The sequence below is a fragment of the Marmota marmota genome, unplaced genomic scaffold (assembly GCF_001458135.2).
Source record: "Marmota marmota marmota unplaced genomic scaffold, marMar, whole genome shotgun sequence".
Classification (NCBI taxonomy): domain Eukaryota; kingdom Metazoa; phylum Chordata; class Mammalia; order Rodentia; family Sciuridae; genus Marmota; species Marmota marmota.
The window spans coordinates 15,834,860-15,854,609 of NW_026000016.1; the positions used below are offsets into that span (position 1 = coordinate 15,834,860).

At 34.7% G+C, this 19,750-nt stretch overlaps 1 protein-coding gene across 4 annotated transcripts in view; it reads right to left on the reverse strand.

Annotated features, from left to right (window-relative positions):
- Rgs7 (regulator of G protein signaling 7) overlaps window positions 1-19,750 on the reverse strand; it is a 460,451-nt gene that overhangs the window by 124,925 nt on the left and 315,776 nt on the right. For all 4 annotated transcript variants that reach the window (XM_048809209.1, XM_048809208.1, XM_048809207.1 and 1 more), the window contains exon 4: window positions 17,647-17,697. In XM_048809209.1, the coding sequence (XP_048665166.1) occupies window positions 17,647-17,697 (51 nt within the window). The remainder of the gene's footprint in view (window positions 1-17,646; window positions 17,698-19,750) is intronic.

The following is a 19,750-nucleotide window of genomic DNA, read 5'->3' on the forward strand; positions in this document are numbered from 1 at the left end:
AATAATAAATATGGCTACATTAAACTGGATTTTGTGTTCAAGCTAAAATGTTTGGCAATGCATGTCCAGAATACACTGTGTTTATTACCTCATTAAAAATTCTCACAAGACTTTGTCGTTAAGAATCTATTTACTTGCTAGTTTTACCTACTCAATTTCCAAGGGCAATGAGTGATCAACTGGAATTACTGAATCTTACAAAAACCATAATTATACCTAAGTTTTGGAAAGATCATTTTTGATGCAGAGAAATGAATTTACTGGTGTGAAACAAAGGAAGAAGGTAGTCTCAGTATTCATGGAAAATGGTTCTAGAAACTCCTGCAAATAAAACATACTGAATACAACTTAAGCCCCTTACATAAAATGGCACATAGTATTTGCATGTAAGTTATGTATATCCTCTCATATACTTTAAATCATCTGCAAATTACTTAAAACAATGCAAATGCTATGTAAAGAGTTGTTATATTCTGTTTAAGAAGTGACAAGAAAAAGGTTTGTACATGTAAAGAACAAAAGTAATTTAAATTTTTTTCTATTTGCAATTGGTTGGATCAGTGGGTATGGAACTCATGAACATGGAAGACTGGCCGTACATGGGCTAGAGAATTGTGGCAATTCTTAGTGAGATATGATTGTGGTTGGAATAGGGAGAGAGTCAGTGGGAAGGGGGATGTGTGGTCAGATTGGAAAGACATTTAGAAGGCAAAGCTTACACAGTTTTGGAGATAAAAAAGATGAGATCAATTTGGAATTGTTGATAATAAGAATTGTCTATTAAATGTCCAGTAGAGATCTGGAGTGGACAGTTGGACTTGTAGATCAGGAATTTTGAAAGAAGTCTAGATATCTATTTGTAGCAATTTTATACTCTTAGTGAGCAAAATAAGGAAGTACATAGAAAGTTAATAAGTAAGAAATCCCATGTCTTAGTCCCTTAATTCCTAAGAGTTAAGAAGCAGAGGAATGTGTAAAGGATGGGAGGTAAAAGAAAAAAATTATAGTGCAACAGGAAATAGAGTAATGGCAGACAAGTAATAAAAACGTGGCAATAAAGTCAAATTAAGGACAAGAAGTGACAACTGAATTTAGTAAAAAGAATATTAGTGATCATAGCACACAAAGTTTCAGTGTATATGTGAGGGATACAAGCAAGATTCCAGTGAACTGAAAAATGTATTAGGGAGGAAATCAGACACAATAAATCAACTGGGTTTTTGAAAATAGTAGAAATAAAGAAGAATAGCTATCGCCGGCCATGTAGGAACTTTTCTAATGGAAGAGCTGTGGGAAGTAAGTCAATAAAGATGGTAGTTTAGAATAAGAAAAAAAATAGACAGGAAAATATAAAGGATGGAATAATGAGAGGATAGGAAAATTCAAGGAGGCAAGGTGTATGTACACAGAGGGAATGTCCTTGAGACACAGAGGGAGTTTGAATATTAGAAAGAAGTATCCTCTTCGTCTTCCATTTCGTCTGAAATGTGATATCCTTGTATTGAGGATGACAGAGAACGGAGCTTGAAAGTAGACTTATGGGAAGTGAAACAAACTTTAAATAATCTTCCCAATGAATAGAAGATAAAATTAACCAAGAAAATATGATTGCCAGGAAGTCTTGAAAGCCTGATTTAGGTTGGAAGGCATGACATCTTGATAGCAATGAACTACTACACTGAGTAGTGTTTTCTATAGCAATGCGCACAATTTCAGATAGACCTAGAAACATGATGAGATTAATCTTATATGAGACATTCTCTTACTGGATGCATTTGAAGGACAAGATTGAAGGAAATTAAGAGTATTTGTGAATTAAAGTAACTGAATGTTTTGCTGTTGGTATAATGACTCCTCCAATGCCTCTCTTGCCCACGAGAGGGGAAGACATGGGATACTGATCATCATTGTCCCTCCAATGCAGGCAACGATGGGCATATTCCATGGGTACACTAATTAAATGCATTTATTAAATGAATGGCTGTCCTATTTGCAAATAATGTTTCTCTTATCACTATTTTATCACCATATCATATTGAGGGGAGAGTTTTTAGATTGTTTACTTTATTACTAAAAAATGGCATTTTGCTCTAACAGAACAAAACATTGTTGACAGAGATAAAGAGATATATTTGTTTCTACAGAGCTTCTGAAGATAACATCTTTTTCTTTTTCCTGACACCCTTTTGATTTTGAGTAACTTTCATTTTCAAACACTTCCTATGTTGTGTTGGAAAAGTCCCCTATCTTGTTGGTCACCATGAGATAAAATTCTTCTAAATTGAAAAAAATAATTTAATTGTATTTTTTACTTTTTCATCTCCTATAAAATTATTTTTAGTTTTATTATTGTCATATGTTTGTTTAACTCTTTTGTGGGGGAGGGAGTGATACTAGGAATGAAACTCAAGCCCTTGAGCATGGTGGGCAAATGCTATACCACTGAGCTACATCTCCTGCCCCTGTTTCTTAACTATTTAATGATTTCTCTATTTCTCAGTCAACTCTCTCCCAGGCTTCTAACATCATTATTCATAGAAAACAATATTCCATAAAAGCTCTGTTTTAGATGCTGAGAGAATTTTCACATCATTTGCATGATATAATCTAAGCAATAGCTATACTTGTGTTTCATTCTTCACTTTGAAACCTTGCTGCCAATTTACTTCTATCTTTTTTCTCTTGACTTCACATGCCTAAAATAGATCATTTGGTCTAATTTCAGTTTCTAGTTACACAGGGCATTCCCAATCACATAGCATTATTTAAATTTTAGTGGCAATCCCTGGAATCCATGTCCCCAGGATATTTTTAGAGTTAATGAACATGTAAAGGCAGTGAACATTTGACATAGTCAGCAGAAAGTGTAGGCTGAAAGTGCACAGTGGCATTAGAAGTAGCTGCCATGGGTCTCTTCTTCCTAAGACCAGAGTGTGCGGGGAACACCAGCTGGCAGCAAGCACTTCCTCCTCCACTGTCTGCTCCTATTTCTCTTGTCAAGGGCTCGGTGATGATATTGCAGGGGTGTGATTCTATGAGTTCCAATTAAGGAAATTTTAGTTGGTGTTAGCTCTAGGCTTGACAAAGCATTGGACAAAAAAATTTTCTATGCTTTCAATAATTTGTTCCTGTTTACAGTACCACATCAGTGACCAAAATTTGATTAGGCTGTAATTGAACATCTGTTGGTAAATCAGGCATATTTATCAAATTTGGGGGTCCAGTTGGGAGCTGGAATACATTAATAAAACTTAGCATGTATGTTCGTAAAAGGCAAGGCAGAGGAAATTTACCTATTTCAAAAGGACAGGATGTTCTTCTTCCTTAATGGCTTCATGGCTCACTAGACTGAACAGAAATCTCACTGGAGCAATTGTGGGTTTTTTTGTGATCTAAACACCCAACATCTTCATCTTATCTCCTGCTTTAACCAGCATGAACCTGTCATTCCAGAAAGGCCAACCTACTCCTTCTCTCCAAAACGGATGGAAAAAAAATGTCTAGAACTTCTATTTTTTAAGCCAGAAGTAAGTGATCTGACCTTGAATCAAGTTTAAGAAGATAGAATATCTGTAGGAATTCAGAATACTTTCTAATAGCTTCTAACAATTCTCAGAATACTTTCTAATGGCTTTAACAATTCTCAAGGTTAATATCAAAGCATGACCCAAAGTTGTTTCACTTGATGTGATATAATTTTAGGCTTAAAGATCAGTTTCCAACTAAAAATTTGAGTTTTTAAAATAATTTTTATGAGATTCTTATGATGACCTTGCTATGCCTGGGCTTGGTTTTTTTCAGAATGTGATGCCATTTCAACCAATACATCATGTCTTATTCTAACAAAAGCTATTGTTTGCTCATTCTTTTCCATGGAATAAAAGCAACTTCCTTAAGCTATTTTAGAATATTTAGAACATTTTCCTGCATTTGTTTAACATATCTCTTAAGGAGAAATGGATTATTTGAAACCCATGAGTGATAACCCTGGGAAGTTCCATTTTCTGTTCTACAACTAAATATTTTTTTATATCATGGAGATCCATGGGAATCTAGGGCTTTTCACTTTGAGAAAACCTCCAATAAGAGCTTGTACTGTGAACATGAAAATGTTCTACCTATGTTGTTAAGGGAAATACAAAAGATAAAAACACCCTTTTTGATCTCTACATTCTTGTTAGTAAGTATATTCAGTTTAACAATATTTATTGTGTGCCTCATATATGCTGGATACTATACAGGACACAGAAATAGAGTAGGAACAAAATAAAGCCCTTCTACTAACAAAGTGCATATTCTAGCGAATGTGTTCTAGACTTTGGGAAATTCCTGGAAGTCAAACCATTCTGTGCCAATGGGGGCTCTACCCATGTTTGGACCAACAGTGGTGCTGTTTGTCATGTCAACATCTTCTTGGAAGAGTCAATCTTAAAATGTCCTTGGAAAAAATCAATCTGAGAATCAAGTAGAAGAACTTAGATTGTGGCTAACAGTTCTCTTTTCTCTTTGACTACAACTCACTTTAGTCCAGACTGTAAATCTGAATATGTTCTATAGAGGATTTTTGATGTTAGGGATGGTGGCCATCATCCCCAGACATGAAAGCCAATGGGAAGTAGCTTCTATAAGATTCAAGTACAGACCTGGGCTGCAAAGGAGTCATACTTACTCTGTTCTTGCTCCTTCTATTGTCACTGAGACTCAAGTAAATCTTCAGAAAAGTTTGAGTTCAAGAGATCACAGTGGGGGACTTATAAGGTGGCATAGGCTTCACAAGGCCTAGGTTGGAGTGGTGACCTCCACTGAGGACAGACCAATGGTAGTAGAAAGTCATTGTGCCAAGAAGTAGTGATCTTCAAAATCGCAATGGAAGACATGGTAAGGATGTGGGCCTCACAAGCAGATAGGGAGAAAGGAACATGAGATACTGGTTCATGAATAGCCCAGGAAAACTACCAGATACAGGGAGGTGGGAAGACATTGAGGAGTTCCAAAAATAAATTAAGTGGGGACTCGTGCTTTCAAAGAAGACTAGATAGATGTACCATAATTTTAATAATGTTTATCTCCAAGAGCTTTTTATGAGTGCTTTTTATTTTTCCATATTTCCCAAATGACCTATGGAGGACTTCTATTGCTATTTTAGAATCCAAAATATCTTAAGAAAAATGAGTGCCCTACAAAGTCCTACATGTGACACCTGCCATCTATCCCTTAGCAAGGGCTGCTGAACCACTTAACAAGTACTTACTAAGAGGCATTTAAAGAAATACCCAGGGAACACCTGGAAGGCAGTTTAGTGAAAGCCAAAGGTGTACTAGTGAAGCAGGAAGAAGCTGAATAATGTGGGCTAGCCATCATTTCTCACACAGAAACCCACAACTACACATATGTTATGGTTTACATATTAGGTGTCTGCCAAAAGCTAATATGTGAGATGATTCAAGAGAGTTTAGAGGTGAAATGATTGGTTTATGAGAGCCTTAACATAATCAGTGTTAATCCTGATAGGGATTGATAACTGGTTGGTAACTGTAGGCAGGTAGGGTGTGGCTGGAGGAGGTGGGTCACTGAGGGCATGCCTTTATGGTATATATTTTGTGAGCTGAGCTCAGTGTGTGTGTGTGTGTGTGTGTGTTTGTGTGTGTGTTTGTGTGTGTGTGTGTGTGTGTGTGTGTGAATGTGTCTGTCTCTCTCTCCCACTCTCCCTTCCCTTCCTGGTGGCCATGTCCTGTACCACTTTACTCCAGCACACCCTTCTGCCATAATGTTCTGCCACACTTGGGCCCGGAGCAATGGAGCTGGCCATCTATAGTGAGACCTCTTAAACCAAGAGCCCCCAAATAAACTTTTCATTCTCTAAAATTGTTCTTGTAGGCTCTTCTGGTCACAGTGGTGAAAAAGCTGACGAAGACAATATGTTTTCATGGATGAGCCTCAGCAAAGAAAGAATCATGTGTCAGATCCGGGGAAATAGGTGAGTGACCTTGGTAGTATGACAGTATGACATTCCCTCTACTCAGGGGCATTCAGTAGAAGCCATAACACTTGGAAGATCCTCCTCCAAAAATTTAGTTTAATCAAAAGAACAGTTATTGATAGAAAATGACACAAACTACAATCTGAGCATGTGCACCTTCTGTAAAAGAGAGTTAATCAGAAATCTACATGACATGCATAATGCACTCTAATGGGTCTCCAAGCTCAGGTATTAGTGAACACAGCAGGAAGCAGGAATTTTGAATAATTCAAGAGGCCTCAATCACTTGAATTCCAACAAAACTGCAAAATTAAAAATAAATAAATAAAAAGAAAAAAACTTAGTTGACTTGAAGATTGCCTTGTTTAAAGGGGAATTTTCAGATTTAAAAATCATATATCATAGCTGAGTTTCTCAGCCCCAGTATTGAAAAAAGGGTGATCTTTATACCGTTAAAACATTAAAATTTATCTGTGCTTTGTGGCTGATGGTATGTTTATGACACAGTAGGATCATATTTATATGACAAAGCTCCTCTCAGCACTTTTAAGCTCTCGGTACTGCTGTAGCCAGCACTTCCTGTCATTTTTAGTGGTAATGAAAAGAAAAGCTTCAAGAAATATGACATAGGAATAGGACAAGTGGCACTGTCCTCATTACAAATACAGAGGGAGAAAAAGCTAACTCTTTCTTCAACTGAGAAATAAAAAGTTCTTGTTATCTTTAATAACAAATAAAGAGACCTGGCTTCAGATGGCTCTCACACAAATGTCAATTACTGACATTTCCCTGCCATTTTCGGATTGGTGAGTCTGCTGAATAAAGTATATCTCTAGATGACATCTCGTGCCCTAGGCCTTATTAGCTTTCTCAAATTTTGTTTACTTTTCTTTCCTTCTTTATACTTTTCCTTTCTTCCTTTTTCCCTTTTCCTTAAAAAAAGTTGTTTATGCCCTATTTCTTTCTCAAAACAAAAAAATGCAAGTTGGCTTATAAAAGGAACATGCATATAGAAAAGGTTAACTGAATAGAAAGTGAAAACTTGCAAGGAAGAAAAAAGCAAATAGATCAACCAGCTATTACATGATTTAGGCTACACTACAAGATGATCTTACATTGTTACATTTGGGCTGTGTAACAATCTTCATTTTTGTTTCTCCAAGTAGATAGTGAAGAAATATCAAGTTATGCTGTAACAGGAAATGTTTCTAAGTGGAATTCAGCTAATTAAAAGTTCATTGAACTCCAGCCTCAACAGGAGTTCTCAAGTTTCACAAGAGAAAAGGCAGAAAGTATAATTAGGTTTCCAACCATTCTCAGTATTAATACTGGTTCTTATTAACTTTAGGATCGAAATTTAGCTTTTTTAAATCTATTACTAATTCAAGAAAATGTCTATCTTTTTTAAAAAGGGAAATAAAGGAAAGTGGGGGATTGGAATAGGAAAGACAATAGAATGAATCAGACATAAATTCCTTATGTTTATATATGAATACGCAACTAGTGTAACTCCACATCATATACAACCACAAGAATGGGATCCTAATTAAAATAAGTTATACTCAATGTACATATCATGTGTCAAAATATACTCTTCTATAATGTATATCTAAAAAGAACAAATAAAAAAAGATTGAGTGACATAAACATGGTGCTTGGCATACAGTTGGTGTTCAGTAAATGTGAGCTTTCTTGTCCCCTTTCTATGTAAAAGAATTAAATAGAGGAATATAATTAAACATGGTACCTGGGAACACCACACTAATTAATGTTCATATGTGATAGTTATTTTTACTGAAACTGTATCAACATGAGTAATGGAAGTAGGAAGCAAAGACAGTCAAGAACAAACCAGAAAAAAACCCTCTGTCAACAGTAAAGATGACCTGACACATTGGCAGGCATGTTGGGGAGTTTTAATTGTATAGAGCACCTACATAATTATATTAATCCATGAAAATAATAGTCACTTGTTCCATGATGAATATGGTATTTAAATGCAAATGCAAACCAATAAATAAATAGATAAGAGTGGGAGAAAAAGAAAAGAATATGATTAGTTTAGTTAAATAAGAGTTGTTTCCTGTGACAGGATATGCCTGGATGGCATTCACCGGTGTCTATTACTTTGAATGTCAGACATCATAGAACAATATTTGTAGTTTTTTCACTTTTTGCCTTGCTAGAGCCTTCCCAAGGAACAAGGGCCACCAAAAGAGAGAATTCTGGTGATAATAAATGTATAAGATACTGGGATTTTTTTTTGTAACAATTGGATATGCTAAGACTAGGTATCAGTGTCTCCCTCACTTCATATGATTCAACACGATGTGACAGAGGTTGGCAGTGGAGCCCTTGGGAGGAGTTTAATAAGAAGGTCCCTAGACAGTTCCTTCTCCCCTTCTGCTGTGTGAGGCCATGATGAGAAGACAGATGTCTATGAACCAAGAAATGGACTTCACCAAATACCAATCTGATGGTGCCTTGATCTTATATTTTCTAGCCTCCAGAATTGTGAGAAATTAATGTTTCTGTTGTTTAAGCATTCACTCGACTTCATTTCTGTTATTCCAAGTTGAACTGACACGGAGGGGCACAATTAGAATATATGAAAAAACAAATCGCTTCTCCTCTGTAGAGAATCTATTAACACACAAATGAATGCATAATGGCTACTGTGGCTTTTGTTCATTTGACATGAAATAATTAGAGCAACATACAGGATCCCCTATATACATGAAGTTCTGGCTATAGTAGCAGGAGCATGTACTCAGAGCAAGTAACCAAAGATATGAAGAATTTCTTTTTAATTAATTATTTTTATAACATAAAAAGCATATTTTGGGTACTATCTATTATCTTAAAACTATTTCAAAATAATTTCTCTTTTTAGAGGTATACTTAAAGGCTCTGATCCACAACTTCTTAAATATTATTGTCAGTGTTAGATGATACCTTAAAAACTCAGAATGTTTACATACAATGGTTTGTTAGAACTAGAACAATAATAATGAAGTCACTTTTATTTCTTTCCTATTGACATGATAGGCCACAGAATTGATAATAAAATATACATTTCTTTAGGCTCACAAGGTACTTGGTGATTTTTGCAAAAGTATTTTTAAAATTTATTCTTTTTAGTTTTATACAACACCAGGATTCACCCTGATATTATCACAAAGGTATGGAACTCAACCCTTTCCAATCCAATCCCTAGCACTTCCCCCCATTCCCCTCCCTCCACTCCACTGATCTGTCTTCAAACCATTTACAGTTTACTCACTGGGCCATATCCATGCATGCACATATGAAAGTTCATTCTGATTCATTCCACTGTTCTTTCCTTTTCTGAAGGGTATTTTAAATGCTTCTATATTCTTTCTGTCCAAGTAAGATTATGGTTTGAAATAATTTGAAGAACACAAAGAAAATAATTTAAAAATTTTACCTCTAATAAATGACTTGAAATGTGTATAAAATGGCTCTAAATGCCTCTAAATGTTCTCAGAATGCAGTAGGTAAATATTAAATCAATTCCAAGAAAATAAATTGCATTTTTCCAAAACATTGCAATGCTCAGATGGGACCTTGTCTACTAATGATAACCCATCATTTCTAAAAAAAAAAAAAAGCAGAAATCAGGCCTGAAATAGTTGTTCAAAAGGGAGCAGGTATGCAGGATCGAGATTTGGACACCAAGGTTCCAAAGTGAGTTAAGTGAGTCAACATGTGAATTTGGATGATCCCAAGTTTCCCTCTGTTGATTTTCCAATTGTAAAATGATGAAATGTTTGTCTGGGATCATCCCATTGATGTGATTATAAAAAACAGTCTATTTGATATGATTTAGAAAAGCATAAAATGCTTAGCAAGTTCAAAACATCATCAAAAATAACACAAACATTCTATCCTTTCTTAGTGCTGATGCATCGATGTTCTTAGGGCTATGACCTCACCAGCAGTCTAACCAAGTCCACAGAATACGGAGGCCATTTATAATGAAGTTTTATTAAATTAACTAACAGAATTTAGATTGTTTTATTTAGAGGATCTGTGGCAATTTTGAAAGACAAATGACAGAATCTCTCTATAGTGATGGGAACATGGATTGATTTAATTCTTTCAGTGACAATTAAGTTACTCAAACCAGTTGTTAATGTTCAAGTGAAACGTTCAGTTGAGTTGCTTGAATCTTGATTTTCACTGCTATTTTTACAACAGATATTGCTTCTAGAGGAAGACATTTTGCAATTACTTGAAATTAAGATTTTATTCTGGATAAATCCACTTTTATACCTTATCTTATTTTTCTATCTGCACATTTTTTTACACTGGATTTAGTTAGATAATGAATGATCCACTTAAATTTTCTTTCTTCTTACTTTTTCCTTTTTCTTTAGGGGAATACAAACTGAATGGTTGGTTGTGATGACCTTAATATATCATTTCAGCAAATTCCCATTAGTAAAAATAAAGTGACTATTGAAAGCTTATTGACTTTGCTATGTCACTCAGTGACTGGAAAGAATGGCTATTTTCTGTTATGTTTCTTAGATCCAACTGAAGTGATAAGAGGAATATTTGAAATAAAAAAAATATAATTAAATGAAGCAACAAACATGTTGTCAAGAATAATACAAACATTCTATCCTATAAGAATAGTCTTATAGTCTATGGCAAAGAAAAGCCAATGGGAGATGAACCTTCATAGAATAGGTGTTTGAATGGTAATATAAAATTGCATGTTCTTTGAAAAGAATACAATTCAACTAAGTATGCCTGCAAAATGTTTAAAGGATTCTGGTCAATCTGAAATCAAACCAAGATTCTGGCCTACTTGAATTTTGACTCATTTAACCTCAAAAACATACTATAATTTTTTTTCAGATAAAGGGGAAAAAAGCAGAGGAACTAATATGCCCAGGGCCAAAAGTCAGGATATAGAGGAATAAAGATTCAAGTTCAAGTCTGTCTGCAAAGTCCATGGCCATCTTCAATGCCAGGATGCTTCTCAAGGAATACTGAAATCTTAAGAAGCATGGGATGAATGATGGAGAGAAAGAGAAAGGTAGAACAAGTAGAAACACAGAAATATATTATGGTCCACCATGCCTGGTGTCCTAGTAAGACTCCTTTCCAATCCTGGTACTCATCTGCCTCATTTTGGACAGCAACACTTCCAGAGCTTGGTAAGGATGGGGCCAGTCAGGATCACAAATGAGTCAGGTAACATTAAGGAGTTACTAATTTCTGTTGATGATTTTGTGACAAGTTGTGGAAGGCAGATTCTACAACAATTCAGAAGATAGAAGGACTTATTATGGAAAGGCAAGTTTAAAAGACAAGGAAATACAGATATGGGAGATTTTTGCATCAATGGCACCGATTTTCTCACACACAAACACCTGCTTCTATATCCTTATATGATACTTCCCTACATAAGCTTTGAACTTTTTCAGATATGAGACAATAGTGAATATAACACAAGCAAAAATTCATTCCTGAAAACACTGTGGTAACAAGCCAGTGCTAGCAGACTGAAAAATGAATGAGAAATATCTACCTGAAAGCCTACCATGCAGATATGGCAAAATTCTGGATCATCCACTCACAGCTGACTATAGTGTATCAGAGAGCAAAGTAGGAAACAGCCAAGCAGACCCACACCAGAAGAGAAGAACCATAGATCCACAGAATGGTGTGCTAAATGAAACGTTTTTTACTTTTTTAAGCTAAAATGACTGTTTAAGCTTTTGGAGTGGTTTACCATATAGCAGAAGGTGATTGGTATGACAGAATCATATTTCAGGCAATTAGTAAAATAAGCAAAAATTATTACATCCAAGAGAAAAAAAGTTATCTGTTCTTTGTTGTCCACATAAATACTGGGAGACCCCGTAGGATGAAAATGTAGGAAAGACTGTGTGGGGTGTCCAGGTAGTAAAAGGTTTGGACAGCTTCACAGATTGTCATACCTTGGAATGGTAAGCAAGCAGCAGAACTGCCTTCATGCAACTGAGGAAAAATAAAAAATAAAAAACCAGCATAGGATTTTAGGAAGCACAGTATGAGATAGGATCACTTGCTACGCCCTCACAGCAAGCCTGGTAATCTATCTATCTTTCTTTCTCTCTCTCTCTCTCTCTCTCTCTCTCTCTCTCTCTCCACACACACACACACACACACACACACACACACACAGAATCACTCAAATAGAAACTTGTATTGGTACAAAAGTTAGGGAAGTGCTTAGAAGCAACGCAGCCAACGTCTAAGCAATTTACCAAAGATGGGGTCAGAATGCAACACCCTCCTGAAAGAACACCACAGTACTAACAGTACTAAGTAGAGAATGTTCTCAGGGTTACTAATGAACTGTGAATCAGGGTGGAAAGGGTAGAATTTAGGAGAGAAGGCAGCACATCACTTGGCATCCAGCTGATCGCAGTAGATCAACAACATCTGAAAGCAGCTGGAGTGGGGCTACACCAACAGTAAAACTGTCAAGTGTGAACAGCTTTCCCCTCCCACGGTGGAGAGAAAGCCCAATAGAAGATACCAGGAATAGCCACATCTTGCAGGAATCTGGGCAATCGAAAAATGCAATATAGGATAGAAACATGTCCTAGTGACATGGGTCCATTACACTGGATGACAATATATCTCGATGGGATATTGAAAATAGGATTTCTCATAGCACCAACAAACTCCCCACTACACATAGTCAACAAGCTAATGTATCAATGAAAATTTATATTCATCAGTAATCCAACTCAAGTTGCAAAAGGGGCAAACTATGTCACTATGCTATACAAGGAGAATCCTCTCTTCCTGCCAATAACTAAAGTTCAGTCCTATATAGAGTTCCTCATGTTTGAGAAGTGGTAAATGGGAAAAAATATTCATAAAACAGATCCACAAATATTTCTGATACATAAAACGATGTGAAGTAAATCTATCTATAGGGAAAAATATTAGTAAAACAGATCCACAAATATTTCTGATACATAAAATGATGTGAAATAAATCTGCCTTTTGCACTTAATATTATTGAATGACAAGATGTAATAAAAGATGATAAGAAAGATAACTTTAAAATAATACACCACGATTAGATGATAATTTAATGGTAGGTAGAAACAAAGTACTTGAGAAAACCACAAAGGTGATAAAAGGGTAAATATGCAATAGATAAATTCTCCATTAGCATCAGTGAAGAGATGAGTTTGTAGTAAGAAAATTAGTGAATGCTATAATACAAAAAAAATTTAAGTTACTCTATAACAGAGAAGTTTGGGGAAAAGTTAAGAAAATAATGAAAAAATTGTAATTGAGGTGTATAATAAAACATGCAAGTAAATGTTTCAAAAAAGTAAAGCATGAAAAATAAGTGAGCAAATAATTGGTTGCAATTGCTACAAAAACTATAAACATAACTATAATTGTTAATATTTTCTTAGCAATATAAAATGCAGTAATAACTATTACATATATTACTTATTAAATTCTTAGGATAACACAATTAGTAGTCACTCATATTATGCCCATTTTATAAATGAAGAAAATCAGGCTTCAATAACAAAATAGAAATTCTTCTTCAACTGAAAAGAATTGGATCAATACACTTAAAAATTGAATCAAGCCAAGTACAGTGGTGCCCGCCTGTAATCCCAGAGATTTGGGAGGCCCAAGCAGGAGGATGGTGAGTCTCAGCAAAACCGAAGCACTAAGCATCTCAGTGAGACCTTTTTTTCTAAATAAAATACAAAATAGAGCTGGGGATGTGGCTCAGTGGTCTAGTGCCTCTGAGTTCAATACCTGGTACTGCCCTCCAAAAAATCAAATCACCAAATATTATAAATGCACTATGAAAAACAATGAAATGGCCTGCATATATTTTGAACTTCAAAGAGAGAAAATTTACAAAGTTTTAAAAAGTATGTATGTACATGTACAGTCATATATGATGAAAATCAACATTCTTTCACGCTTTACCCTTTACCAGAATATTAAAGGTATGAGAGTGAGGAATCAATAACTATAGTATCTGTAAGAAGAAAGTTCATCTCATCTAATTTTATATCTAAATAGTCAATAAATATATACAGAGTCAACAAATGATAATGCCAAATATTCAGAAGTTCAAGGACTGAATAATCATAAATAATCTTTAAAACTGCTGGGAAAAAATATTATAGTTTTCCAATAAGTTAGTTAAAATATTTTTTCAGAAGGCTAATTTAGGAAAGTGATGACATATAAAATTAGCATATGTAAATCAATCATTTTCATGTGTATACAAATGATAATCTGTATCTGTTATGGAAGAGAAGATTCACCTATAATAGTAACAAAATAAAATACTCATAAATAAGTTTAGTAAAAAATGTGCAAAACCTACATGAGAGAAAATTTAAAATCCTCCCAAAAGACTACAAACAAAACTCAAATGAATAGGAAGACACACCATGTTCCATAATAGAGGACTCAAATGTGTTACTGAGCTGGGGAATATAGGAAGGAGAAGTTTTTGAGAGCTGGAGAAAACCAGCGTTCCATTTTGATTGTGTTGATGTTGACCCTTCAGGAGAGAGACTGTATGAGAGCATTGGTTAGATGAAAGATGAGCACCTGGACAGGTCAGCGCAGAAGCTATGAGTTTGGGAGTTCTTGGCATATGTCACTTAGCACCAGTGTGTAGACAGAAAAAAATACAGTCACAAAGACAGAAATATGAACAATCCTACATCTACAGACCAGCTGAAAAGTGATGAGCTAGTAGGAAACAGACCAAACCAGTGGCCAATGAAAGAGAAGGAAAGACAGGAGTGTGCTATTTTGGAAGCCAAGAATCAGTCATTCATACAGTGAAATGTTCACCCTGTATTTCCATTATCTGGTCCATAGTGAGAATTCAAAAAATATTTGTTAAATAAATGAATATATGAATAAATACACGAAGAAATGGAATTTTCTTGAATAGTATATATTATGAAAGTGAACTCAAGGAGTAAAAGAAAAATTTGAACTAATCTTATATATGTGCTTTACATCTATTTGTAAAAAGAAATGTAGATATATGTATGTCACCATAACTAAAAAAAAATCTAAACTTCTATCTAAAAATTCAAATTCAGCTTTTGAAAGAATAATAAATGCCTAACATACCATGGACTCTAGTTTTCAGCCAAATGTCCACTGAATTACTGGAATGAAAGTGAAAAGGTACTAAACTGATTAATAAAATATTGAACACTAATTAATAATAATTAATTAACACTAATTAATAATAATAATTAATAATTAATAATAGACTCAGGGGTTTTGAATAAGGCCCCAAAGATCATGAAACTCTTCCCTTCTCCTCCAAATGAGCCTTCAGGACCAGCTCCCCTACTCAGAATCTCCTTCCAACTTGCCATAAAATCTTTCAACAAATTATTAACATCTAGAACTTCAAATGATCATTCAAGGTTTTCAAATAACCACTTAGCAATTAGATAGAGGAAACCAGGCATGGAGTTATCCTTTATTTTTAGGCATCTTCATGGGATTAGTGGGGTTTAAGCTAGACCTGGCATTGTAACAACTGCCCGGTGTTTCCTCTAAGCAGCTTCAAAATAGCATGACTGATTTCATAGATGCTGCCATCAAAGTAGCTTTCATAATGTCAGATATATTGACAACCATATTTAATTGGGCCCCAAATGGTTTACAAGATTGGTTCATTGCTTGTTTGCATAATCTGTTATATATTTAGATGCTTTTTACTCTTCTTAAAACCTAGACAGGGCCTGGCTCCATAGAGGATAAATCGGTTCTTTCAAAGTAACAAGCCGACAAATTAAAAACTAATTGTTTCAGCCTGTCATAAATATGAATAAAGACCAGGTGAGTGGCTCATGCCTATAATCCTGGGGAGGCTGAGGCAGGATCATGAGTTCAAAGCCAGCCTCAGCAAATTAGCAAGTCCCTAAGCAACTCAGTGAGACCCTGTCTCTACATAAAATAGAAAAGAGGTCTGAGGTTGTGGCTTAGTGATTAAGTGCCTCTGGTTTCAATCCTTGGTACCAATTAATTAATTAATTAGTGTAAAAAACATGTGTTTTTTTTCCTGGATATTATTGGCTTTATTTATCTCTTCATACACCCTTTAATGAAGCTTTATAACTTCCTTAAAGTGCTGAGCAAGCAAATAAAAACAGTTTTTCATATATATTATAGATAAAATGAGATCCCACATGTAAATTACAAACAACGATTACTCCTTGTTAGCTTATTAGATCTTTAAACACTCTTCCTATCTCTCAAACAATTACCAAAGTTCACTTTCAGTCTTCAGCTTAAAAAAGAAATCACCCTTTGATTCACTTAACACTTTGGTCTATAATATTCTTTGCAAATCAGTATTTTCCTGGTTATGGGCACTGTGCCAATTTGTTTTTTAGCCCTGGGATCATTTATTTGTAATGTTCTAGTTTATAAAAATCAGAGATGCCATTAGGTGAGACTGAAATGTGAGCTTGAACAGAGTGCAGCTTCCTTTCTTTAAATTATCTCCTCTTTTCACTTAGTAATAATATGATGCTGTCAATAGCTGCTTCCTTTATGCTTAATTGTTTAATCCCATTGAACTTGCTAGGATAAGTATTTTAAAAGCACATGTACAAAGTGAGGAGGGGGGTGTATATAGGCCTTTATGTACAGAATTCAAGCTGAATTTTCTGATGGCCAGGCTTTATAAAATTATCTTGGAATAAGGAAAACATAAAGACCTCAAATCTGCATGTACTATTAATTCTAAATAATCCTACAGTAGTAATCTCCAGAGGAAGGAGCAAAATTCATGCCAGATTGATCTCTCCAATCCAGGGGTGGAGATTGCACAGGTTGGTATATTGCTGTCTTTCTCTTGTTATTCCCGGCCACTATAATCTAAGTTTTGCCAAAAGTTATGATATTTTGTTTTGAGCATCTTCTCTAAACAATATAGATCTTCTTATATTCATTTTTGTGACATGAATTGTTTGTCACATGTGAAGGCTTTTACATTAAATTTTTTAAGTCATTAAATGCTGCATCTATGTAGGAATTTTTTCCCTACAATACAAGATGGGAACTGGCTGAAATTGCTTTCAAATTCTGGAAATAAGTGTTTTTCTGTAGAATTGATTTGTCTATCAGAGAAAATGGGCTTATGACTTAAACACACACACACACACACACATCATGCAGACATGACAAAAAATATGAATTTCAAATAATATACTATTTTCAATCTTCAAAATGGAATTAAGGCAAAATTATTAATTAATGAGATTTATATTTATGAGTGTTATAAAGAGACATCTCATGATTTCAAAATCACTCCCTATAAATCATGCATACAGTTTTTAGTTCATATGTTTATAGCACAGCCCTTATAATAATTACCAATAACTTGAGTCAAATAATATAAAAGGGGCATTAAGTATATGAAAATTGCAAATTTTAGTTAAAGATATATCCACTGACATACATTTGTGAAATACTAAAAGCATAGTTCAAATTTAATTATAATTTTTCGAAGGTTTATTTGTTTCCTCTTTTAAATATCCCTGAGAAAACATATTTCTTAAAACCACACACATACAAAATTTCTAACAATGGGAAAATGATTTATTTACCTGGATCTTCTATAGTTAAGTTCTTTATTAACCATTGAACAATGTCTGACCCTAGAAAAAGAAAAAACACAAATAGATGTGAACATTTTGTTTATATATGTTAATTTTAAGAACACTCCACTTCAGCACTCATATTAGTAAGAACTTCTCTAATCATCATAACAACAGGTACAAGGAACTTCTATAGGAGTACTGAAAACTCCTAATATGAATACATTTCTTTAATGAGCCAAGGTTCAAGCTAGTAAATCCCTAAATATGATATATTTAAGCATAAAAAAGATTTAACATACTAGTTGTAGATGAAGTGATTAATCTGTTGAATAAATGTTTACTGAGGGCTTAGGATGTGTTAGGCAAAATTCTTAGGATGGCCCCTGTCTAATTTCTAGGTGTCCCCATCTCATCCTTCTATTGACTCTCAAGCCAAACCGAATTTGGTTGTAGTTCTTGAATACAACTGTTCATTTTAAACGTCTGTATCTTCATGTCTTTGTCCCTGTTTTAAGATCCTCACGATTCATGGATGCAGTAGAACTTTCCTTTGCCCTTCTTTTATCTACCAAGTTTACAATACCTGCTATGGATCCTCAAGAGAATCCCTGTGGTCTTTTATTGCAGTAGGGATCACACCAGCTCCTAGCTGTTTATTTGATTAAAGTCTTACAAGAAGTGCCTAGAAGCAGAGTAACTAGAGTGACTGCTTAATAATGACTTAAAACAAACAAACAAACAAAAAAAACAACCCAAAAAACCAAACAACAGAAAAAACAATTTTGTTCCCTACAGAAGATATAAAGGAGCAACTGCAAATAAATAAATAAATAAATATAAAAAATAAAAAAAGTCTGAGTTTCATTTTGAAGGGTATATTCTGGCATATGAAAAATAGAAATTTAGTTGATGAAAAGACTTATGAAAAAGTTAAAAGGTAACAGTCAAAAGAACTATTTATTGCATACTTTCTATATACTGGGTTCTGGTAATAATAAGAATTTGAGGGGCTGGGGTTGTGGCTCAGCGGTATAGTGCTTGCCTCGCATGTGCAAGACCCTGGGTTCGATCCTCAGCACCACATAAAAAAATAAATAAGTGAAATAAAGGTGTTGTGTCCAACTATAACTAAAAAATAAACATAAAAAGAATTTGAAAATAATAAAAGAGTTCACAGCACATTCAGCAGGTCTAGAACTTCAGGCTAAAGAATTTGAATTTTTTTCCCTCCTATAAGTAAGGCAGAAAAAGAGACATGCAATGAGTTTGAGCAGGTGAAGGATACTATCAAGCAAGTTTAAGGAATTTGACTGGCATTATGTGTGGAATGCTTTAAGTTAGACAAAAACACAGGAAAACAGTCAACAAACATTTCTATAGTTGTGATCCAGGATTGAAGGCAGAAAGCCTAAACAAAGTGTACAATACTTAGAACAAAATTGGAGATTTGTTTCAGGACTTTGTGACTAATTATATATGAAGATATTTAATTTTGTTTTTAGCACAATTCATTTCTACATAAAATAGAAAAAGACATATATGTGAATTGCTGTGTACACACAGTAAGCCATGTCAGAAATTTCAGTATGATACAAGATTCTATTTCAACCTTTCCTAGAGACTGGCTGAAGTTCCTGACTACCCACTCAGTGTTATGGTAAATGAATGACATTAACCTCAACAAGGTGATTCTAGCTGCTTGAATTGGCATAGTTCAAAAACATGTTCAAACTACTTGACTATCAAACTTGAAAATCGCCTTCCAAAAGTTTTGGAGACATTCATACCCAGCCTCATTTTTAATATGCATGCATTTAAAAATAATTTCAAGTGTTGAATCTAATTCATATTCTGTTGTAAATGTTTCTTTTATAGTTTCTTTTTATTTAAATGCACTTGAGGCAATCAATTCATTTAGGTCTCTTAAGGAAGTTTTGCCAAACTGTTCTGAGGGTAGGAAGTTAAAAAGCCCACTCTCAAGAAAGCAGATATTAGGGGCTGGAGGTAGCTCAGTAGCAGAGCATGTACTTAGAACAAGTGAAGCTCTGGGTTCTATCTCCCAGCTTTGAGGGGGGGGGGAGGGAGGGAGGGAAGAGGAGGAGGGTGATGG